Source organism: Sycon ciliatum, chromosome 13 (assembly GCF_964019385.1).
Source record: "Sycon ciliatum chromosome 13, ocSycCili1.1, whole genome shotgun sequence".
In the NCBI taxonomy this organism is placed as follows: Eukaryota; Metazoa; Porifera; class Calcarea; order Leucosolenida; family Sycettidae; genus Sycon; species Sycon ciliatum.
Window position 1 is genome coordinate 14,216,852 of NC_088655.1, and position 25,115 is coordinate 14,241,966.

Below are 25,115 nucleotides of genomic sequence, written 5' to 3' on the forward strand. Positions count from 1 at the left end.
TACATTTTTATTATGTGTATTGACCTTGATATTTTCCCCCTATTAAAAAAGGAGTATTTTATATTAAACAAGCCTCACCCTTACTTCTGATTTTATAAACGGTAGCTATAAATGTCATACACTATTGATCTGACATGCAACTGTTTCTAGATTTAGTACGGTCTTCGATAATCACCTTTCCCCAAAGGACCCCAATACAAGCAGCAAATAGCCAAACCTCTGATAAATCCAACGGCACGACTATTGCAGGCTCGATACTGTAGTTATTATGGACGACTCCCTGGTTTGTAGCAGGGATCACTCACAACTCACTGGATCATGGATCATGGACCCAATGGCCAAGCAAGATCTCGAAATAATAATTATACATGGGGCAAAAGTTACTTTTTTGAATCGGACGCGTCGACGCTCTGTAGTACATACGCGGTACGCACAGATCTCCAAGCTCGCTACACATTTTTTTTGTCGCCTGCATGCATGCAGTGCAAGCCCACATCATGCATGTGCATACTGCTGATCAGGTCATGTCAGTGCGCGCAGTGTGGATCGGTTTTCCATGAGCAGCGAAAAGGTAGCTACCGTAGGATACCGCGTAGCTGTGGACCGTACAGTCGTATCAGCCCTGATCGACCCGAGCAACAAGAAGCTGTCCCAGTCTGCTGGCAATGTTCTTGTGTCAAACCAATTATTTTCGAGTGCGTTTGATTGTTATTTTGATGCCAGTATCCTTACCAGAGCTGGTGAATCATTTCATTTTTTCCTGTGTGGAAGCTTTTGGGCGGCCTGTCACTTTCAGTAGTCGTGGTGTCATTGCCGTTCAGTCCCAGGTGTTGAATGATGATTTAGTCCAGCTGCATCGATATAAAGTACTGCTTGATTTGTTGAAAGACACAGTTGTCGTTTGAAGTGTCCTGTGAGGTCTGCTGGTGTTTGTGGAGATGTGATGCGTCTATCCTAGCTGTCAGCACAGTATTTGGAAAATGGCGGAGGAAGTCTCTTCCGTGGAGAAAATATCGGAGGAAGAACTGTTGGCGAAGCTTGAAGAACAAAACCGGTGAGTTTTGATGATCGATTCTTCAATCATGTCAGCGTATCGATGAATGAAGAACTGCTTGGTGTCGTTTGCTCAAAGCTGGAAAGAGATTTGTCGTCCCATAGCTCCGTGTGTGTGTCTGTCTTTGTGTCTGTTTGCATGTTGGCTTCACTTGAATGTTCTGTATTAATTTTGTAAATAATCATGTTGTGAAGATGTGGCGTATGTCGTGATTAGCTGTGGTTTGGCCAGAAAGCAATGGTCCATGAAAACTTTGGAACATGAACGTTTGAGAAGCTATGGCCATGGGGGCACAGGCCTCTTGACTTGTAGCTGTACGTTTATATTTTTACTCATTTGAATTGGTTCATCTCGATCGAGTGCCATGGTAGTAAATCTCGGTGGAATCCACGTGTAGTTCATTGTATTCCTCCCTGGGTCAAGAGTCAGTCAGCTGCAGATCCGCCTCGTGTGATATTTCTGTCGGCTAAAGTGATTAGTACGGTAGTGGTTGCACCACCCCTTCTACTTCCTTCTGCATTTTCAGCCGGTGCGCTCGTTGCCCAACTCAGTACGAAACCACTGCACATGTTGACGATGCACACAGCACAGTCCACAGTTTACGAACATAACAATCGTAGATCTACGATCTGCACTTTGTTTAGATTTATCTACCTGTGTGGAATTTTATTGCTTGGTGAGTTGCGCAGTGGTGGGACAGGTTACCGGTGTTGTTGTCTAGATAACCATGCATGCAGTCGCACACGTGTTACACAATGGGCATACACGCATATCATTGTGAGATGGTTTGCCTCACTGCACACGCACACTGCCCACACAAGTAACAGTTTGTATGATTTCATGTACAGGGTGATTTGATTATGTTGCGCTAAAGCGATGTTTTTGTAACGCCAGGTAATAACTGATGGATTATGTTTAAATTCCCGAAGCAACAAAAGAGTCGAAAAAGACGTTAGTATGTATGTATGTATGCGTGTGTGTGTGTGTGTGTGTGTGTGTGTGTGTGTGTGTGTGTGTCCCATATGGTGCAGTGGTATGTGCAGCGATTTCCAATCGATAGGTTGCGGGTTCGATTCCCGACGATTATGGTCACACACGTCTTTCTTCTCTTTCTCAGACTCTTCCTGACTTTTCTTTCATTCTCCTGGGTGGTTACCAACAGCCAGTGCATGCCGGAGTATGTGGTGTGATGTGTGTGCGGGAAAAAAAAATAAAAAGACCAAAAAGTAGGGATTCACTGGCCAGAAAAAAAGCCACTTCAAAGCTGTGTGGTGTAGACCAGGCTGAATAGTGGTGGTCAATTCTTCAGCCTTGCAAGCTGTTGAATGGTGCAATCCCAGCACAAGTTGCTATGGCTTCTGCTGTAGCATCGCTATCATCGCCTCTGGCGATGGGCGTCCAATGGTCCAATGGTGTGTGTGTGTGTGCGTGTGCGTGTGTGTGTGTGTGTGTGTGTTTGTGTCAAGGGTGTTGTTCACCTGTCACATGACTGATTGTAGGTGACTGTGTGACTGGTCGCTGTCACACGTACCACGTGACTAATCCCTAGTTTAGCTGGCTCAGCCGAATGAGTTGTTTGTATGAGGGCCTAGATAAAAAACGAGCATAGCGAGAGTCCTGAGCTGGCTCTCTCGTTGATGTAGATTACTGGTTTGAAGACTTCACTTATTCGGCGTGTATTGACCGCTATTATACAGACCATCCTAGTAATGAAAACGTTTCCGTGGAGATAGGAATGCTATTAGCGCAATGAATCTACTGTCGTGGACATGGAAAATTGGAAATCCAGTCAAATGACTGGAGCCGGCACCCTCAGTGCGTACAGAACGTTGCATGTATGCAGTGCACATGCTGATCCGATGCGACCAGCAGCAGGCCAGCGCGCTGCAGCGTATAAATGAAATGTGTGCACGGTATGTGTACTCACGGTTGCATGGCCAGCGCCCTGGGGCCGCTAGATGTGCGACCAGATTTTCATGTCCACGACAGTAGTTGTCCAGGTGTGATATGCGGTGCTGGACGTGTGAAATCGAGGGAGAGGAGAAAGGTGACAGTGGCCTGAGCCAGACCAGGGTGATGGCTCTCTGTTTCACTGTGATTGCTGCCGGACTTTTGGCATTAGGATTAGATGGTGGTTGGTGTAACACACTCGGCTTATAATCTGCTCTCTGTTAGCTTGATAGCATCATTGATTGTACTTGATGATGGCTAATCGCCCTGAAGTTGTAATTAAAACAAAGCTGGTTTGGGGAATTTCAGTGTCTTCTGGAATGGATGTGTCCACCTGACCCATCTTTTACTTTGTAGGAACTGCAAGAAGCCTCAACATTTCTCCTGGGTTATAGTGTATTTCCGTCGTTTTTTCCGAGTAGTGAAGCGGGCACCATTCAGTCCCGAGGTGCCCGGATAAGAGAGGCTCTTCTGTTGCCTTCCATGCACTGTGTACTGGTTTGCGACTCAGTGGGACATGACATGCAACATTATGTATGCTTTGCGGACTGTCTAAATGGCCTATGCTGTACGGTCTTGTGCTTGTTTGGTTGGCGGTATGTTACAAAGTGGAGGACACACTATGTTGAAATCAGTGCTCCCTACTACAACCATCATCGGCTGGCAGAGCCCCGGTCTTGCTAATACCAGTCTTGTACTTGTAACTAGTAGTCCAGTCCACGACCACGACCACCACCACCCGTCACCACCACCACTTGCTCAAGGCTTGTACACGAGTTGCATTGTGGATGCATGCACTTGAATATGCTGCACGACTGCAGTTAATCAAGTTCTGCTTAATTCAGAGAGAAGAGTGTTGCTCATGGTTCAGATTTCACTGACCTATACTGTAGATAGAGGTAACCCCCCCCCAAACCCACACCACCATCAGGCAGTAACCTTCATGATTGTATTCTACTCTCTTTTGGCATGGTCGTTTTGTTTTACTAGTATGTGACTCTATTGTTATTGTCCACTCTGGTGTATTGCTACATTGCAGACTACTACAACAAGACAGCAAGGTACCTAACCTCCCACAGCGTGTCCCGTCAACATCATCGTCTACATCCATCTCCACCAGTGACTTCTCGCCGCTCGCACACCACCAGCAGCCGCCGCCACAGCAGCAAGGTCCACAGCCTAATCGTCCTGTAGCAGCGGCAACATCGGTGTTAGGATCCATCATTTCAGCAGTCTTGCACCCCGATGCTGATAAGTAAGGGCCATGCAAGCACTTTTCTTTTCATGCAACGCGTGCGTGGTGTGTTGTGAGTACAAGTCACACCAAGAGTACATGAAGCCCAGAATGTGCAGCTTCCGACTACAGTAAAGCCTGTCAAGGCGACCACCTGTCCTAGAAGACCACTGAAACCAGGACCGAGGGATGCTATTTCCAGTCAAATGACCCTGGATAAGGAGACCACCTGGTAACAGTGACCAACTTGTGAAGGTCCCTTGAGCGGTCGTCTTAGACAGGTTTCACTGTAGGTCTGCATGGGCGCCTGTCACGGCGAACTTCCAGGATTACATCATATTCGGTGCAGATCTGAGGTGGGAAGTGGCGTAGTGCGTACAACCAAGCTGCAGTTGTGCAGAAGGAGACCTGCTTGTACGCACTACGTTACTAAAATGATGTAATCACGGAATTCCGCCGTGACAGCAACCCATCAGAGCTGTACACTCTGGGTTTCATGTGCTCTTGGTCATGTTCATGCCTTGAACAAGTTGATAGCAACGCCATCTCTCGTAAGGTTTTCGGCCTCCGACCGCTTATTGGTGGATATGAGATCTACATGTACTTACCTCCCACCACTTTAGAAGCTGCTGCATGGGATGATGCGTTGATCCTTGATGGCGGTGGTGTTCCTACAGTTGGGGAATAGTCAGTCTCATTGACACTGACCTGAGGCAGGAGTTTTATTTTATTTCATCATGGTAACCCTTTGCGTGTGTGTGTTTGTGCTGTGTGTGTGTGCTGTGTGCGCGCGCGTGCGTGTGTGTGTGTGTGCGTGCGTGTGTGTGTGTGTGTGTGTGTGTGTGTGTGTGTAGGACTTCACAAGGTAGTGCATCTTTGGCGAGTACTCCCGGTGAACCCCCAGATATATACCAGGTTAGTGGTCTTGCTATGCACATGTATCTTGGTACCTGTGTTTTTCTGTCTCATGTGTACTGCAAGCAGGGTATCCTTTGCGATCTAGAGTCCTACGTGGTTTTCGTGATGGGTGTGAAATCGTAAAAGCAAGAACTGTAGTAGAAAAGTGCCAGTGAAATTGACTCCAATCGCAATCGTGCGAATGGGTCTGTGCTGGTAAATCGCAAACTAAAGCCGGCGCAAGCTTTCCAGGCTTACAGTATCTTAGTATCTGTGTTTGTGTGTCACCTTTATTCTAGAAGGGCGTGGTTGGGCATCATGCAATGTAGCAAGGGCACGGTCGCTCATCATGCTATCATTTTCGGGGAGTACAGTGTACTTCTTACTACATGCCAGCCAGTGTTTGTGAAAGGTGCTACATGTATGAGAAATAATTCTGAAACTGCTGTGTGTGCATGTGTACATAGGTATGGGGTGAGTTGCTCTCGTCTTGGGAAGACACTCAGAAGCGGAAAGGCAAGCAGCTACAGCGTCTAGTGCGTGGTGGTATTCCTGGTAAACTGCGTGGCTTAGCTTGGCAGCTGTTGTCAGGAGCCAAGAACCACTTGATATTACCCAACAGCTATTTGCAACTGTTAGAGGTAAGGCTCAGCTTCTATTTGTTTTTTGTGTTTTTTTGCGGATGATCACAGCCTCTTTTACATGCAAAAGCAAAGTTGTACAGCTTGTGTTGATGTTTAGCAAAGGAAGAACAGAAGAAAACTGAGCCGAAAAGTACTATGCTGTGAAACACGCATGAGGGCAGATAAGGTCAAGGAAAACTTTCTTCTATTGTACATTATACAATTCAACGGGGAAATTCCTATACCATACCCCGTGAAGACAAATGTCTTCTGTATTAGAATATCCACACTCTATTTTTGTCACATGCCACACATGCTTACAGTGTAAGGAGTTATATTCGGGGGGGGGGGGGGGGCATAGTCCTAAAAGAGCCGTAGTTTGTTGCGGATTCTCTGAAGCCGTACAGCACTATCGGGCGGCGAAGAAAGTAGCGCCAACGAGCTTACAGGCTTGGATTTCACCAAGCATAGCATGCCACTACTAGTACATACGCGGCGATTCCACTGCGCATAGACAGTGGTAGTGACATGTAAATAAGAACGGCCTAGGCCTAGACTACGAGGCTGACCTCTCAGATCTTCGGCACCTGACAGTACTGTATGGTATTTGACCGGGCTGTTCAGGCATTGTAGATTTTGATGTGATGTACTGCCTGCTAACTTATTTAGTATTTACGCTGCATCTTGACAGCTTTAGGAGCTGCATATGCGCCTTGATCCTTGGGGGTGGTGGTGTTCCTACGGATGCGGAAAACTCGGCCAGCCGAGTCTCACGAGAACCGTGATTTTTGTTGACAGGTGCTGTGCTGGCTTGCACTTGTATGGCATTCTTCTGTATCTTAGCATTGTGAGGCGTTACTCCCTTTGCCCTCCTTTTCCACACGCCCTTGGTCTCAGTAAATCTGAGCTCCCTTTATAGCTTGTCCCCTGAGAACAGAGTAGCAGGTGCCAGTCCTCCCACCCCCCTCTGTCTCTTTCTCTCTCTCTATCTCTCTCTCTCTATATCTATCTCTCTCTCTCTCTCTCTCTCTCTCTCTCTCTCTCTCTCTCTCTCTCTCTCTCTCTCTCTCTCTTCCTCTCTTCCTCTCCGTTGCTCAGAACCGTGGTGACCTTTTTTTGATATTACTTTTTTTCATGTGTAGTAAACGTTGGTGTGGATTGGGTGTTCGTATATTTTGTTTTATGTGATAGCGCGACTCGCCATGTGAGAAGCAGATTCGTCGTGATCTTGCACGGACATTCCCCGACCATGACTTCTTCAAGGAGAAGGACAGTTTGGGCCAGGAAGCACTTTTCAATGTCATGAAGGTTAGAATTGAATTGATGATTACTCTGTGTAGCGTTATCATCTCTAGTAGTATTGTCTCTAACATTTGTGTCCATGCTGCTGAAGCTGATGCTGCCCTGGGTGGCTCAACTCCCTATTTACAAGGCAACCCATGGCCAAAAAGAAATGTGAGACAGGCTTTAATACAAGACACTACGGTACGTCCCTGGTTCATCTTCTCTTCGTGGAATGTGTGTACTAACGACGTGAATTCTGGCTGTCAAACCCAGAAAACCACTGTACGTAGTACGATACATTGTAGGATACGTATATTGTTTTGCAAGTACCGGACTCATCATTTAACAATTTTTTTTAAATTTGTTTGGTCTTGTGTTGTAGGCATATTCGCTTCATGATCGTGAGGTTGGCTACTGTCAAGGATCACCGTTCATTGTAGGCCTTCTTCTCATGCAGGTAATGCCTGGTGTGTGTGGTGCGTGCGTGTGTGTGGTGCGTGTGTGTGTGTGTGTGTGTGTGTGTGTGTGTGTGTGTGTGTTGCGTGTGTGTGTACCACAGCTGTTCTAGCGTGGCCACTTATCACAATGGCGGCCAAAAATCAGGATCCGCGAAAAACTTGCTACGTCACAAATCTCTATGGAAACTCCAGAGCGCGCGACGTGTCGACGAACATTTCCAGTCATTTTTGTACTTGTTGAGGGCTTGTAGCCGTGTGACTGATTTTTAGTAGATTTTTTGATCGAGAGAAATTCAAGTTCTTCAGAATGTTTTCCCTTATGTATTCTGTCTAGACACGTTCTGGCTACATTTATACCTATGGACAGGTGTGGACAACCAACCCTAGCGGGTCCGCCGGCCTAGGCTCCGGAGGATAACCTAAATTGCGAACAACAACGATTCAAAGGATCAGTATCAACTATTCAGTTATTGAAATGTTAGGTATATTTACGCTTACCTTTCTACTTCTCAAGTCTTCATCTCTTCGGCTGAAGTATCATACGGTTGTAGTGGGGCAATGCCGTTGTCAGATACTGCGTGACCAGAACTCGCAGCGGATCGACATCACGGTTCATGTTCTCAAGGGACGAGCGAAGCTGCTTGAATTTCCTGTGGGTACTTTCTCCACCTTGCTCACCGAGGAGGCGAAGGGAGACGCCGAATCGTAGCATGCAGGGAATTGTGTGACACTCAAGCAAGTGTAACTAGGGTGTGATGGACTTCCCGAGACGTTCTGCAATGTCATGCCTCACCATTGCCATGAGCTCGGGAATCTGCTCCTCCAAGGATTCCAGGACATCGTCATCTGCTGCTTGGCACTTGGAGAATACTGCTCGACAACTAGCATACGCTGCAAACAGCTTGCTGTAGCGTGACTGTAGCTCCTGAGCCTCCTGGAGTATGCTGGTCTCGTCCAGCGACGGAGAATCTGACAGATATGACTGGACCGTTGCTACTGGAGCAGTGATGAGCTCGTCAATAACGGTCTGCTGCAGTGCCCTGTGGACGTGGTTGCCGATGAAGGCACCAGAGTGGTATGCCTGCCGCTCGATGCGATGCTTGACGAGTACTGTCTCGAAGCAGGACACACAGGGACCACTCTCCACAGAGGCAGTTGATAACGACTGTTGCAGAGTAGCAATCTCTTCCTGGAGTTTCTGTGCTGACTCTTTCAGCTGCGCCCATTGAGACTGTAATGCTGCAACTGCAGCCATTGCAGCCTGGTCCTCCTCCCGGCAGTGCAGCATCACAAAGGACAAATGCTGTTGTACATTGCTGATGTCCTGCTGTGGCTCTACGAGCTCAATCCGGGCTTCCCGCAGACGACAATTCTCCTGGGAAACACGTACGAAAGACTCTGACGGTTGCTGGACATCAGCGCTTAACGTTGCAAGCGCCAGATCCAGCTTCTCTGCATCCTTCAGCATGCCCGCATACAACCATGGAAATATCCTGAGGTCCAGATGCAGCACAGGAATGCAAATATTTTCGATTTCGAACAATACTGGTCTAATAACGTTCTTGTGTTCCTTTGCTCTTGATAGTTTGCTCCTGTCTGCCTGAAACGCTTCTACGTTGTTGTTAAGAGCATGCAGTGTGCGTTGTGGTTGAGTGCTTGCAGTGTGGTTGTGCTGGAAAAAATCAGAATGCAATAGTTGCTCTCTCAGTACCTGGATTAGCAGTGGGTGTGGTGCTTTGTATTGTGAAAGGCGAAGTTGTTGGCTGCAGTGTGTGCGTGTCATCCTCCTGGTGGTGAGCGTACACACAGGACGCATACAACAACAATAGACAACACAGTGGCTGCACAGTCCTATCGACAATATCTACACATACACCACACACACCACACGCTAGGCTCGGCACGGGAGAAATGAACCTACTCGGCTCTAGCCGTCTCTGGGTCTTAAAGGACGGAGCTGTGATCTGGTAGAATTCCTCTTCTTCCATGTCAGTTGCAACATCCAGTGCACCATGCTCCTTGGACATGCTGGATGAGGCCTGCACTCCCGAAAACTTCCTCTACTTTGCTGGACGACCACCCTGCACTACCTTCCCTCTCATCTCACATGAGGTACAAGGGTGCTTTAGCCATCGGTGGGCAACCCTTGGCCTCGATGTTGCACTGGATGCAGCTACTGCACTGGATTCACTGAATGTCGATGACGAGCCCGTTGTCACAGTAGAGACACCACTCACTCGCACTGAACTTTGTAAGTGTGGCTCTGCACGATGCACAGAAATGCGTCGGATGAATTTCAGGGTCATCCAGACGTGTTTCTGTGCTGTAGCAACGAGCTATGCCCACAACATAGTCCTCCACCAGGTACACTGACGCCACCCTACCAGAATACCTGCGATGGAGCTTGCCTGCACACATACAGCTCAGCTGGGCAAGGTTCTTCACGTGCTCCTCCATCCTGATCAGCTGATGCATCAAAAAATACACAACACGCGGGCGGTTGTAAGCAAAAAGCTCTTCATGCTTTCAAGCTGATTCTTCTCAACGAGCAGCACGAAAGCCTTACCTCCACGAGAAAACTTCTCGATACCGTGGCAAAAATCCAGAAACAAGGCTGAGTCACGTCAAAGTGCTCTATAACCAAAGTGAAAGCTGCTTTCACGAACTATCCAGTGCTGATCAAAAAGACGAGAGACTCGCAAAAAAAAAAGCAAAGGACAGCTTGAGCTCTTGATCGCGGCAGGGACATACCTGACCTGGCGAACCCGATCGATTTTATCGATTCCCGGTTTGATTTGGTACGGTTATCTCTGGGAATTTGGCCAGTGACCTGACATTTCACGCACAGCTGACTCCCACGAGCGTCGTCATCTTCACCAAAAATTCAAATCTCAACAGAAAATCAGCTGGCTTTTGAGTGGCCGTTTTTCGCCCACTTGAACAGCCGTGGTGTGTGTGTGTAGTGGGTGGGTGTGTGTGTGTGTGTGTGTGTAGTGTGTGCATGGGTGGGTGTGTGGTATGTGTGTGTGTGTGGTATGTGTGTGTGGTATGTGTGTTTTTGTTGGGGGGAGTATCAATCAGATCCACTCTGATTTAGCAGCCCACATTTGGGTGCAGGGGCAAATGCAATTGGATCCCAGATGGATACCTGGATACCTTGCCTATCACGGGAATCTCGAGGTGTGGCGAGCCTACAAGTGGGATCATTTCCAAGTCCACCTGGAGTCTGGGGATTTAGGGATGTTAGCTGCTGGGCTGTACAATAGCCATTCGAGGCATCTTTCCAACGTTACTTTTAATTCTCTCACCCAAGGAGACCCTTGTGATCAGTGTTTGCCATTGAGCAAGCCCAAGCATGTAGATGGGAGACCCTTGTGATCAGTGTTTGCCATTGAGCAAGCCCAAGCATGTAGATGGGCAGGTAGTTGTGTGTGTGTGTGTGTGTGTGTGTGTGTGTGTGTGTGTGTGTGTGTGTGTGTGTGTGTGTGTGTGTGTGTATGTGTATGTGCGTGTGTGTTCGAGTGTGTGTGTGTGTCCGACAAGAAAATTGAAGGAGTTTTTTTCTCTGTATTTTTGAAATGATTTCCGGGCTTTTGCTTGTCCCTGCTGGATTCTCATCTCTACGGTAGTACTTGTACTGATGCTGACTCTCACCTCTGCTATTGCTGACTCTCGTTTACTTACTCTATGTTTGTAGATGCCTGAAGAAGACGCGTTTGGTGTCTTGGTCAGAATCATGCAGGAGTATCGGCTACGAGAGCTCTTCAAGCCGAGTATGTCCGAGCTGGGTGTGTGTCTGCATCAGCTTGACTCACTCCTGCAGGTATGTAACACTTTGCTCTGCTGCACATCATCATCACCTTACCCTAGGTACAGAGGGGCTAATGTTTCATGCTCTGTATCCTATCCATGCAGATGTACAGTTAAACCTGGTGTAAGCGACCACCCCACGGTGCAAGCAAAAGCGGGCGTTAAAGCCAGGTGGTCTTTAGAACCAGGTCCCACAGTTTCTGTGGAGAACTGTCCGTGCATGGAAAAACGGTCGTTAAGAGCAGGTGGTCGCTAAACCCAGAGGTCGCTTACACCAGGTTTTACTGTATGCGATGACCACCCAATTGTTTTGTGTACTATGTTATATATATGACAAATCATTGAAATGAGATAGAACAAGGTTTTCATATTCTTTACTTTGTATAGTTTGAGTTTTTCACCATTGATCTCCAAACCTCTCTCTCTCTCTCTCTCTCTCTCTCTCTCTCTCTCTCTCTCTCTCTCTCTCTCTCTCTCTCTCTCTCTCTCTCTCTCTCTCTCTCTCTCTCTCTTCCATTCTGCAGGAACATCTAACAGAGCTGTATGGTCATTTTCAGGCACAAGGTTTCCACAGTACTATGTACGCGTCATCATGGTTTCTGACACTCTTCTCCAGTGCCCTCCCTCTGGAGATTGTGTTCAGAATAATGGACTGGTTCTTGTTGGAGGTGAGTCAACTGCTGATACTGAGCTAGAAAATACTGTGTGTGTGTGTGTGTGTGTGTGTGTGTGTGTGCGTGTGTGTGTGTGTGGTACATGGTGTGTGATACATGGTGTGTGGTACATGGTGTGTGTGTGTGTGTGTGTGTGTGTGTGTGTGTGTGTGTGTGTGTGTGTGTGTGTGTGTGTGAGGGAGAGAGGGGGGGAGAGAAGAGAGAATTTAGGCTGATGGCTTGTGGCTAAAGTCGAGCAACTTCGGGTGAGGCCACTGACAGGATGGGTACGAATGGAGCTGTCTGTGGCTTGAAACATGAGAAAATGACTTTGGCACAGAAACCACTGCGTTACAACAATTTGATCAAGTGACTTGATTTGTACTGCTTAGCTTACTGTAACCATGGAATTTGACGGATGGGCTGGAGGGCAAAGTAGTGCATACAGGTGAAGAACAAAACAGGGAAGGCCGTTTTTGATCTCCTGTAGATAGCAATCAATGTACCCACACACCATCACTAATGCTCTGAGTCTGCTCTGAGTCTGTACCCATTCCGGCTGTAGAAGTCTTAGCCAGAATACGTATGGCTGACCGCTCTGTTCTTTGTGTGTGTGTGTATTGTGCATGCGCGTGTGATGCTGATTATGATCGTATTATTGCTGTGTGTGTTATGTTCAGGGCATGGAGGCTGTATTTCGTATCAGTATTGCTCTGCTGCAAGGTGCTCGCGATGACCTACTCAACCTTGATATGGAGGGTATGGTGAAGGTACGCATCCCTTGCACTGATAATGATATCAACACCAATTCATGGGTGCTGCATAGCGAGCCCCTTGCTCTGATAATTCAACACACGAATCCATGGGTGCTGTATAGCGAGCCCCTTACTCTAATCAACACACGAATTCATGGGTGCTGCATAGCGAGCCCCTTTCTCTGATCAACACACGAATCCATGGGTGCTGCATAGCGAGCCCCTTTCTCTGATATTTCAACACACGAATCCATGGGTGCTGCATAGCGAGCCCCTTACTCTAATCAACACACGCATTCATGGGTGCTGCATAGCGAGCCCCTTTCTCTGATCAACACATGAAATTCATGGGTGTCGCGTTGCAGTCCATTGCATACCAGGTGTACTTTATCAACAATAGAGACTTATTTGTAACGTTTCCTAGGAGTGCGAGTCGAGCATGAGTCGAATACTCATTCGTGTTCTGGTCCATCGAGGATTCATAAGAGCTCAGTAGAAAGACTCATTGTATAATGACTTCGATTAACCAGTGTGCGCCTGCTCATGTATCAGCTGTTCCGATTGGGATTCGTTCCATCACGGATTCCGAATTGTCTATATTGGTGCTGTCATTTGTTTTCTTTCTTCATGTATATTTGATTCAGAATCTAGTGTGATGCTTTACACAGTTTTCATTGAATAGGAAACAGCAATACTGGCTGGCACTCAACTGCTGTATTTCAAATGATTAGAAGTCTTTTCAGGGGAGTGTTTAACGTGTTGGTCATCCTAGCTATCATTTGGGAGTCAAGTTGACATGGAATAGGAGAATAGGAGAGCCGAGAACGGTGGTGTTTGTGCACGTGTGATTCATATCACCAATAATATCAAACAGCAGAGATCACAAGATGGTATGAAATAAGGCATGTAAGCCCAGGGTACAAAGCAAGGTGAAAGAGAATCAATGGCACTTGATAAGTGGCTTTGATTGATGCAATGTGGCACATGTGGTATGTGTGTATATGATGTTTGTGCTTGTTGGCTTGATTTGCTTACAGTTGCTGCAGAACACGCTGAAGAGCCGGTATGAACTGGAGGAAGATCAGGAAGCCCTCTTCATGCGTGCCTTCGACCTGAAGGTGAACTCAAAGAAATTAAAGAAGTGAGTTCTGTACCGGCCGTTGTACACTTATGAAGAGACCCTGTACTGGCAGAGAGATACAGGCAGACAGGTATAGAGACACAGGCAGGAGACGGAGATATAAAGACAGACAGGAGACAGAGATACAGACACAGACAGGCAGGCAGACAGAGATATAGACACAGACAGACAGAGATACAGACACAGACAGAGATACAGAGATACAGACACAGACAGACAGAGATACAGACACAGACAGAGATACAGAGATACAGACACAGACAGACAGAGATACAGACACAGACAGACAGAGATACAGACACAGACAGAGATACAGAGATACAGAGATACAGACACAGACAGACAGAGATACAGACACAGACAGACAGAGATACAGACACAGACGGGAGGCAGATCGAGATATAGAGACAGACAGACAGGAGACAGTAGAGGAGAGAGGCTCATGAAAGTTGTGTTGTATTATCAAGGATCCTGTCTTATGCAGTGACGAACTAACGAGGGGTGACTGTATGGAATAGTTTAGTGATTGTTCAGTGTTTCTCCCCTTGCTAAGGTGCTTTGCTGGCATAACTTGCTTTTTTCGCCCCTTCCCAAGGCGCTTTGTTTGTTTCTGTGTGTGTGTGTGTGTGTGTGTGTGTGTTCAGAGCGGGTAAAGACTTCCAGATTCAGCGAGAGCGAGAGACAGAAGAGAGTGTGGAAAACAGGGTAGGTGGAGCAGTTTTGTGCCAACGTCACATGCGTGTATTAAAAAAGTATTGCTGCTATCTGTATAGTATTACCAGGGGCGGATCCAGGGGGGGGGGGGTTCGGGGGGTTCGATCGAAACCCCCTGATTTCTTCCGACCATAGTTCGGGTGTGACCAGTAACCCATGGCCATGCGACGTGCGCGTCCCATGCTATGGCCCAGTCGGCCCAGGCCAGAGCGGTCCTCTAGCTATGCCGCTTGGTAGATCTACATGACGTTGTACATTGTTGTTTTGTAGAATCTACCTAGATAATACAAAGTAAAGTAGATCTGCACTGAATGTACAGCTACGCATCCGCTTTGGAGAAAGAGGTGCATGCATCTGTTGAGCTGCTGCGGAAACTTCGAAAGTAAGTTTCAAATACTAGTTTCTGAATAGTGGCCGTGTAGTGCTGTAATTGTCGTCGCGGCTCGTGCTTTTTGAGGTGTCTTAGAGTTCGTCCAAGCGTCTAAAAGAGGCAGGCTCAAGACCAGCTGCCATTGAATTTTGGTGACACTCCAAAGAAAAGTGTAGCCACTAGTGTCGAAGGTAAAACAAAGAGCGAAACTTTGAAAATCACCTTCAAGTTCAACGTCCCATCATCCAATAATCAAAATTTCTCCGAACTGGGGACAATTATGACTGAGACATGAAAGATGCAGGAAGCCTGCCTTATGGAACCTACTGTACAGTGGAGTCAACATCTGGCGCCTCGGAGTACAATACATGTATTACGGACAATTGTTACAGACAAGCTGCTGGAGAAAGTACCAATCAGCTATTCTGCGGCAAAGAAATTGAAAATGTCTTCCTTGTGCTGCGTGTCTTCAATATTGTTTTAGCTGCAGAGTGTTGAAAATAGGGGTACTGAGTGAAGTTACATTTGTATAGCAGCTGGCATGTTCAAGTACAGTATGCAATACAGTACATTGGTGCTGTACCGATGACGCGAACGTGTGAACTAAGTTACTTGTTACACATGTGAGTAGAAAGCACGGAGGGCGCCGTTTACGCTCGGCTTCAGAGTGTCGTAGAAGAAGCTGTACATCAGCACCTTCGACAACTCAAGGATGAAGAAACCCACGTAGATGGGTTTGTTCAAGATGACTTTGCACTTAAAAAACTCGTACACGATGCTGCGCTTGTAAGTCGGCTTGACGATGGCGCGCCGCAGCCTGTCCACCTCTTCTTCCGAGTGGACGAGCTTCAGGTTCAAGCGGCGGCGGACATTCTCCATCGTCTTGCCAAACACTGCATTGTTCATGAGCTTGTAGAAGTCCTTCTCAAACTCTGATGCAGCATTCTTGCGCAGATCGGTATTCAGCTGGATGTACGAGTGCATCCACGGACACTGCGAGAACTGGAGGACGCGATGGACTGCGTTCACTTCCACACCTAGCGCAACGTATGCCTGCAGATTCACGTAATGGCACACGTAGCGAGTTTTTGGCAGCAGAGTGAGCAACAGCTTCTTTTCCTTCTGCTTGCCCAAGCCGAGCTGTTGCGCCAGCTGCTGCTGATGCGGTGACAGCATGCCATCTGTCACGCTCATGTTCTCAGGGCAAGGAGGATACTCGTTCAACGCATCATGGATGCCATCAGGAATCGTGAGATCGCATTCCACGATGTATCCGACGGGTGAATCGTGAGGATGCGTCGTGGCTATGTCATTCACGCGATCGTCGGTGATATCCTCCACGAACCTGAACTCGCCGATAGGTAGGGGTCGCTGCATGGCCCAGCCGTACAAATTGTTTGCATCGACGTACGGTAGATATGTTGTCGGCTGCGAAGGATCGTATCCGTCTGGGATCAGGTCGTTGTTGGCCTCGGCATATCTCTGCACGCTCATACTGATTCCACCGCGGATACCGTGCTCGATGAACGTGTGCATGGTGACATCGGAAAGTAGATCCAGACTGACATCGGACACCTTGAGCAGTGCACTCCACGCAAACCCGGGCAGCGTGTAATAGTAGGCCGGATCGAGCGAGTACGTGACGATGGCAGTGGTGCGGAAGTTCTCGAATACATCTGGCAACAAGTACACGTCCGTCTTCAGGTAAAGATCGTGATAATCACGCAGAGTGACGAAATCAAACCTGTTCCAGACCGTTCTGGCATGGCTGTACTCATCGCCAGTGATGTGCGCCTCGGACAGCGACAAGTAGAACTTCTCTCGTGGGGAAGACTGTCCTCGTCGAAGCAGCTGAACGAGTCCATATACTCGTACGGATACACACCTTTCCGAAGCAGAAGATCCGTCTTCTCGGGATCTTCACCATGCAGATCACGCATGCGGACGAACGCTTCTCGAGGTGTTGCCTTCGCGAGCTTATCTAGCAAAGTGCTTAGAAAAGCGTACGAGTCGATGAAGACTAGCTGCCGCCACATCATAGCGATGTACTTTTCGTGTTGGAGGGAACGATGTTGATGGATCCTCGCTGTTCCGTATGCTCCTTGTCTGCAGCATCTTGATACGTCACTTCGTCAATCTTCATTTTACCGAGATGGCTAACGATGTGATTTGCATCGTACTCCTTGAGGTTGTGGAACACCACCGGGTTGTTCACCTTGGCCGGTACGATGCGTAGCTGAAGGTTGCAGGAGTTGTGCGCTGCTCCGCGAAACGCACCCGTCATGTGATCGTGACCGCGCATACGATCCCCTCCGAGTCGACGTTTGCATATCCAGCAATCCCTGGCGTTGAGAAAGCAAGCCTCCGAGTCGGGCGTCAGGTTCATCGGGTGACGATTCTCCAGATCTTCACGAATGGAGATTTCTTGCTGTTCCAGTGAGGTCAGGAACTGCTCTACTGCATCTTCACCCGTATGCTGGAACGTATCCGTCCCGGTGCCATCACTACGCACGACGATGTATGCAGCAGAACAGGGTATGTGCTCCGAGTACTGCTTTGTCTTCTCCCCAATGCTTTTAGGCTGAGCATGCGGTGCGATGATGCTCTCGAAATCCGCATAAATCACATAGGGTGCCCGAAGCTGTTTCTCGTGCTGTGTGAAACGGAGGGTTAGGCTTTCTACTCATGTGTATGTCATCATTTCGTCATTGTGGGTAGGGTGGGAAAAAAATTGAACCCCCTTGAAAAAATCCTGGATCCGCCCCTGATTACTACATTTTCTATCCATGTGATCTTGACTATATGATGTACTGTATATCTCCGTTCTGCTTCTGCCGTTCTTGCAGCGGTTGCGTAATGAGAACCAGATTCTTCTTCATCGTATTGGTATTCTTGAAGAGGTAAGTTCCTCTCTTTCCGTAGACGTGTGTTATCAAAACCTTCCCCTCCCCCCCTACTCTCTCTCTCTCCCCCCCTCCTCTTTCACATACACACAGAACTGTTTTTTTCTACCCAGCTGCGTGTTATGTTTGCAATATCTTGTTGGTGTTGGTACCATGTACACTCCTCTGCTCCCGAGAGGATGTCTGTGTTGGATCGAATCCCACCATTCTCGCCCTGAACTGTCACTGCAGTCGCTGAGGAGTTTTAAAATTACGAACAATTTTCTTCAATATGTAATACGTGCGTGTGTGCTGTGCTGTGCGTGCACCCTGCGTGCGTGTGTGTGCTATGTGTGTGTGTGTTTGCATGTGTGTTTGTGTACGTGTGTGTGTGCTTGCTTGTATTGGTGAAATCATTGTTTGTATATATGCAGGAGACCCAGACCCTTGCACAACGCTTGATTGAAGGACAAGTAACGCGAGCTAATGAAGCAGAGGAGGTGTTTACCCTACGTCGGGAAATGGTTGCTGTTCGCAAGCAACTGGAGATCTTGACCGAGAGCAGATCAGTGAGTGCATGATATGTGTGTTTGTGTGCATTTGCACTCGCGTATGTACGTTATGGTTGACTGTCAGTAGATTGTGTCAGGGTATTGTGACTTCTTACTGTGTTTTTATGCAAGACTAGTTGCTCTCATACTGGTCTGGGAGTTCAGTTTGTAGTTGGAGTGATGTTCTTTGCTCAGCAAAATGTCGACCGAGGAGTGTTGCAGCCTCGTACCAGAAGTGTTTCGTTTTAGCCTTGTTGCTCTATCATGCACAATGTGCGGATAGTGTACACAAGTTGTTGGCGTGATGTGAAGTACTGCCATTGCACACTCTTGGGAGTAATGTACTCTTGTGGGTCTCTTGGTTATAGCCAGTTGTTCATTTGTTTGTTTGTGAATACCTAGCACCTGTACCTGATTGCACAATAGCTAATTGAATGTGTGTGTGTGTCTGTGTGTGTGTGTGTGTGTGTGTCTGTGTGTACGTGCGTGTGTGTCTGTGTGTGTGTATAGTCGACTCCCAATCCTGAAGCTGATGTAGAACGGTTACGACAGCGTGTGGCCCAGTTGGAGGTGGACAGTCAAGAACTGACACATCTGCGACGCAGAGAAGCTGATATGGCCTCGGCACTTGCATCGTCACAGGTGTGTAGATTTATACCATACTGCTCACGCACACACACACGCACAAACACACACACACACATACACACTTTCTAACAACCGGGAACTGGTCATATAAGAGAGACTCAGTGAGGGCTGAGAGATTCAGAAATAGTGAGGTTCTGCTATGTACGTGAAGCGTAGTAGAAACCACATACAGAACAGGTGTCTGGGTTAGAGCCTACGGCTTTGCGTGTTTTGCGTCCAGATATCTACGCGCAGATCAGATTCTCTACGTTGAACGTCAGTAATAATCTTGAGAAAATGGCTCAATTGGTCATTAGCCTGCCCAACAGCCTATAACCCCCGCCCCGATGCCTATGCGTTGGGTGGACTTAGATATACATGTATGACCCTGCTGATAGGTTGATCGTATCCCAGTAATTAGGTGAGGATAAGATGCAGATACTGGTTTGACTGCTTCAGGGAGAGTGTATCTATCCTGTGGTTCATTTCCATCTACCCCATACCCAGTGAAGAGAATACTTGACGCTAGTGTGGGTTGCTTAGGGGTCATTGCCAAAGTGTTGTTGTCGTCCCTGAAACGAACATCATTCATTTCATACTCTGACCGCCTCCCCTCCCTCTGATATGAACGCAGCCTGCTATGCTGGCCGACAAAAATCGTACATGTGTACTGTACAGTGCCGATCGACTTGTGATTTTGGCTCCCCCCCCCCCCCCCAACGAATGATTTTCGTTTCAGGGACGACAAAAAAACTTTTGCGGCGACCCTTACTATTAAAGACTGGTTCTGGTATCCTAGTAGTCTTCACTTTCACTTTTGATGGCCAGCCAGAGGTAACCCAATGGTCAATACTTTTTTAAACCCAGATACGATGAACCCTTGCTTGCATGGACGTGTGTGTGCACGTACGTGTGTGTACGCATGTGTGTGTGTGTGCGTGCACGTGTGTGCATGGATATATGTGTACATGTGTGTCTGTTGGGTACTTGCTCCAGGCAAGAATAGCTGAACTGGCAAGTCAGACTGTTGAGCTGTGCCGGTTACAGCGCCGTGAGGCTGAGCTGGCAGCTGAGGTGTCTGCCCTGCATGAAGATGTTGATATCCTCCGCGAGCAGGTACGCAGTTGTCATTTCATGAGATTCTACTACTTTTTTTTCATAATTGTAATTATAACGTGTAATGAGTGTTACTGTAAATCAACTATATTTCGTGAGCGTATAATATTCGTAAACTGAGAAAAACGAACACTTCGTAGGCAAATTTCGTAAGTGCCATCGACCGTCAGCTACTATTTACATGTATACAGTACTATACAGTGGGTGTGACAAATTTTAGTAAGCGTTTTAATTTCGTAAGTAGCAGGAGCCTTACGAAGTTTACGAAATTGAAACGACTACGAAATATAATTGATTTGCAGTATAGCGGAAAGGTGGTTCTTGACCCGCCCTGTAAGCAAACCCGTGCAACCCGTTTTATTTTATTTTATAGCAACGAGTGGATCCAAGTCCAGGGTGTATACTACTAAGCCTATGTCATTCCTTTTTCATTCGGAAATTTCGCCCAGTGTCGTGCTGACTAGAATTCAGCTGTGATGTGAAGGCTGTGCACCTACTAACATATGATCATCTGGTGTATCTGTGTTGTAATCATGTTCTGGTGTATCCATGTTGTTATCATGATCATCATCATGCCTCGACAATACACTGCACCTGTGTTTTCTTCTCTGCTATGAATCTGTGCTTATTCTTGCCTTTATCCTTCCTTTTGTGTGTGTATGTGTGTCATGTCAGCTTTCTGAACGTAGCCGGCAACTTGATAACTTGGAGCTTGGCTCAAGCCCTGCTGCCGTGCGCTCCGCAGCAATAGGTAGTATTGGCAATGGGCGTGCTGGCAGTCTCTCAGCGGCGTCACCACTCGCTGAGGTGTGCGTCAACGGTGTAGAGGATGGTGATGCGGACTGCTAGCCACGTTGCTGACCCCCCTCCACGTGCCACTATGCTGCTATGTTACTGCTACTGCTACTGTTCATGCTGCTACTGCTCATCACGCTGCTACTGCTCATCACGCTGCTACTGCTCATCACGGTGCTACTGCTCATCACGGTGCTACTGTTCTTGACTGTGCGTACTGTCAGCATGCTGAATGGGTCTGTCCTGTTAGCACTGCACTCGGTAGCCACCCACTCACCCACTGGTGACGGTGCTGCAACACCTACCATCATCATCAGACTCACTACTGTCATCATCATCCTCCTCATCGCCGTTGTTGTTGTTGCTACGGATGAAGTCACCAATGGCCGCGTCCTTGCTCACACTGCCCGGGACTGGTGTCAGTAAGTCTATGCACTGCACAAGGCTCTGCAGCAGCCACTTAGCCGACAGTGAGTGCCTGTGTGTGCTGCGCTGCACAGGGTTGCAGCCTGTCGACCAGATTGACAGTGCCAGTGCATGCCGCCATGCTGTGCTGTGCAGGGCTGCAGCCAACGAGCCGACTGCGCGGTGCTCGCGGCGTGTACTCTGCAGTACAATTCCAGTCTAGTTTGTATATACCCTCAAGTTGAGACGCTATCTGCCTGCCTGCCTTAGAACCTCATCATCCGTCCTCCTCCTCCTCCTCCTCCTCGATATCATCATGTAGTAGTCATTGCCATATCAAGAGTACTGTCAGATTACTGTCAGTATGTCCTACTCACCGGGAGAGTATTGAAAGCTGGCCAACTATGCCATTGTGCTGTGGCAGCTGTTGCCGCCGCCGCCGCTGCCTGCTTGGTATGACATGGCACCCTATCCAGAAACCTCTCTCTCTCTCTCTCTCTCTCTCTCTCTCTCTCTCTCTCTCTCTCTCTCTCTCTCTCTCTCTCTCTCTCTCTCTCTCTCTCTCTCTCTGTCAAGTCTTTGTGGCTATATTATATACTCTCCTTTACTGCTGGATACTTTGGTTTTGAACAGGGTATTCAGGAGAGAATATTTAGTATGCTGCATGTTGGTGGTCCAAGCAACGATTCCAGTTTGCCTCTTCTGGCATTGACCATTGTCCCATGCCTGCAGCTATTTTCAATCTCTTCTGCTCATATTGAGCGTGTGAGTGTGTGTTTGGTGTTTTGTTTTTATATTTCCAGTCTAGTTGTCTACTTTCATAAGTTTTATCACCGACTGGAGGCATGTCTTACTGCCGTTCAAATTATCTCCACGGTGCTCTTTTTCACTTTCTCAGCTCCCCAACCCCTCATTTCAATTCCTATCTGTGTATGTGTGTGTGTGGGTGTGTGTGTGTGTGCGTGTGTGTGTGCGTGTGTGTGTGTGTGCACGCGTATGTGCGTGTTTGTGTGTGCGTATTGGCGTATGATTATATGAAACTAACCCCCAAGTGTAGAGGTATTAATATTTTTGTAGTTGTTGTATGCGGCTATGTTATATCTGCTCGGTGAAGGCGCAGCATATGTGCCTTGCCCTAGATTTGCCTGATCTATTTTTTATGTCTTTAGTAGTCGAAGGTTGAATGTATCACCTTCATGAGCTTCGCGAGCTCCATGTTGTCTGCCATTGTTGCCTGCTATTCACTATGTAATGCCTTGTCGCAGTTATTGCATGCCTATGCTGCTGCTACTGCTATACTGCCGCGCCATTTCTCTGGTACTTTATACACAGAAGTAGAGACAGTTGGCGTGGATGTCTTGCTCTGCTTTCCGCTTGTCTATAGTAACTGCTGCTGCTGCTGCTAATCCTGTTTCTGCACATAGGAATTACTGTCGTAGTACAATAGTATAGTGTTGCCATGCTGCATCATCATCATCCTCATCCACAGCATTGATTGTTGACTATTCTCTCTCTCTCTCCACTCCACCCCTAGTCCTTGTATAGATACCTTAGTGCAAGTATCATGTCATTGTAGCCGCCACACTCTCTCCTGTTAGCTGTCAGCTCCTCTGCCTCCTCCACCTTCACCACCACCACCACCATCGCTGATGCTATCTGGCCACAAGCTGTGCAATGTTCTTCAAGTATTCTTTTCTACATAGGCACACTTGCACATAATAGTATTATCTCTGTGATGCTTCAGATTACCATTGCAGCCCGATTTACCATGAGACCAACCTCTTGGACACGTATTGTATTTACAAAACTCAAGACGTCTTTCTGTTTTCGTCCAATACTACTCCAAGTCTACAGTTGTGTGTCTATTGCTTGTGTGTAGTGCCGGTAATGGTGGTGGTGGTGGTGATGGTGTGTGCGTGCGCGCACGCTCGCGGGGGAGTCTGTTTCAATCAGATTCAGATCCGCTATCGTTGCTATGAGAGAAAATCTGTGGGTCACTCCACATCCAATCGTATACATAATCGTATATCGTGTGTGGGGGGGGGGGGCATGCCTTTGTGGTTTTGTGTATCCGAACAGTTAGAACATTTGTTGCATGGTAAAAGTATGCGATAGTGACTTGTGCATTGTGTTATTTTGTGTGCAGCTTATTTTAATACCATGATTTACTCTCACCGGTACTGCATTATGACTTTGTGGGTTGTGCACCTGGTAGCTGGTGTACTTGGACCACCCGCGGCCCGGCCTCTTCTCTTTCAAGAAATTTTTAGTTCCAAAGTCTTTGGGAGTTCGGCAGTGTCACATGTTGTATTATACAGTCATACAGTATTCACAGTAGATGTACATTAGGCCACAACAAAAAGATTTCGTGTTTCCGGTCGGCCGACCGGGTCCGTTTTTTCAAAAATTATGGAATTTTTTTGGTAGCTTTAGTAGCTTTAGTAGCTAGTAGTAGTACTATGTAGTGTGCGTGCAATTTTGTGCAGGCATGTTTTTGTGTCAATGTCAGTACTATGCGTCTATTGATGCTGATCCATTGGTATTGCATACAATTCTCAGAAATCTCTGAACTATGCAATACATCTACTGCGTCCCGCGGTGGTATTCTACTCCATATTCCATGTGTAAATATGATTGTATATATTGTGTATCACAAGTGTCTGATCCAAACTTTCTCAATTAATTTGGCTCATGTCTATGAATACAGCAGGGAAATAAACTTTCAAACCAAAAAATAATAATTTTCCGACCGACCGGGCGTATTTTTTCGGGGGGTGCCGACCGGAAACACGAAATCTTTTTGTTGTGGCCTTATGTTTTCCCTTTATGTTTTGTTGTTTACTATAATTATACTGACGTCTTTAGGCCGATTCCACACTACGCCGAAAGTGGCTTTGCCTTGAAGGCATAAAGTGGCTTATAAAGTGAAGCTGCATTCACACCTACAAGTGTCGATCATGGGACTTTGCTTTGAAGGTTAGACTGTGAGGCTTTCCTGTGCTTGATCTAGCAACGGTACGGCGGTAGTGGAGAGGATCTTTGTTGGTCCAAATCCTCGAATATCACCCATTTTCGCGTGCCCAATCTTGAAATTTGACCACGCTAGCGCGCGCTGTGTAGGCGGATTCCAGATCATAGGTCGAATATTTGTCAACCTCGCCAACAGGCATTCCGGTGGCAGTTTTCGTTGTGTATGTCTCGTACAGTCCTTTCGCCTTCGTTTTCATGTTGTCGATTTTGGAATGGACGATCGACGCAGTATAGATTGCCTCCTCCCGGAGCTGTTCAGCAAACAAATTCAGCTTGATGGCGATCTCCTCCGGCGTAGCTCCTGCGAACTGTACCGCCCGGAGGTCGCCTCAAATGTCCGCTCCAAAGCTCGATCAGCTTGCCCTCAAGCTCCTGGCTAAACATGACCCTAGGCATTGTTGACAGCCCACAACTCACCACAACTGAAAGATACGACAGGGAACACATTCGGAAAAAAATCGAAAGGCTGAAGAAAAGTCAGAAAAGTGTCCTGAAAAGGTAAAAAGTTGCCTTGAAAGAGGGTGCTGGTGTTGCTTTGTAGACAACAAGCACTTTTCACTTTCGCGCGTTCCTCAAAGTGATCGCCATGGCAACTTGCCTGAAAAGTGCCTGAAAAATGGCTTTTTAGGCAGGATTTGGTGTAGTGTGGAATCGGCCTTGCTAAAACATTACGTATGGCGCGGCGCGGCGAAAATAATTCAAAAAATCATGGAAAAATGAAGAATTTCTGAGCGATAATGATTAAATTTTATGATCACTGTATCGT

At 47.4% G+C, this 25,115-nt stretch overlaps 1 protein-coding gene across 1 annotated transcript; it reads left to right on the top strand.

The window, feature by feature from the left end:
• Positions 1-625: 625 nt before the first annotated feature.
• On the top strand, positions 626-23,170 carry LOC135829835 (EVI5-like protein). Its single transcript, XM_065342221.1, has 16 exons — positions 626-1,054; positions 4,044-4,259; positions 5,093-5,153; positions 5,603-5,776; positions 6,950-7,066; positions 7,425-7,499; positions 11,198-11,323; positions 11,835-11,978; positions 12,644-12,733; positions 13,756-13,859; positions 14,504-14,564; positions 17,790-17,843; positions 18,260-18,394; positions 18,887-19,018; positions 20,000-20,119; positions 20,795-23,170. Exons 1-16 carry the CDS (start codon positions 981-983, stop codon positions 20,966-20,968), a joined length of 1,857 nt encoding a protein of 618 aa, XP_065198293.1. The 5' UTR covers positions 626-980; the 3' UTR covers positions 20,969-23,170.
• The last annotated feature ends 1,945 nt before the right edge of the window (positions 23,171-25,115 follow it).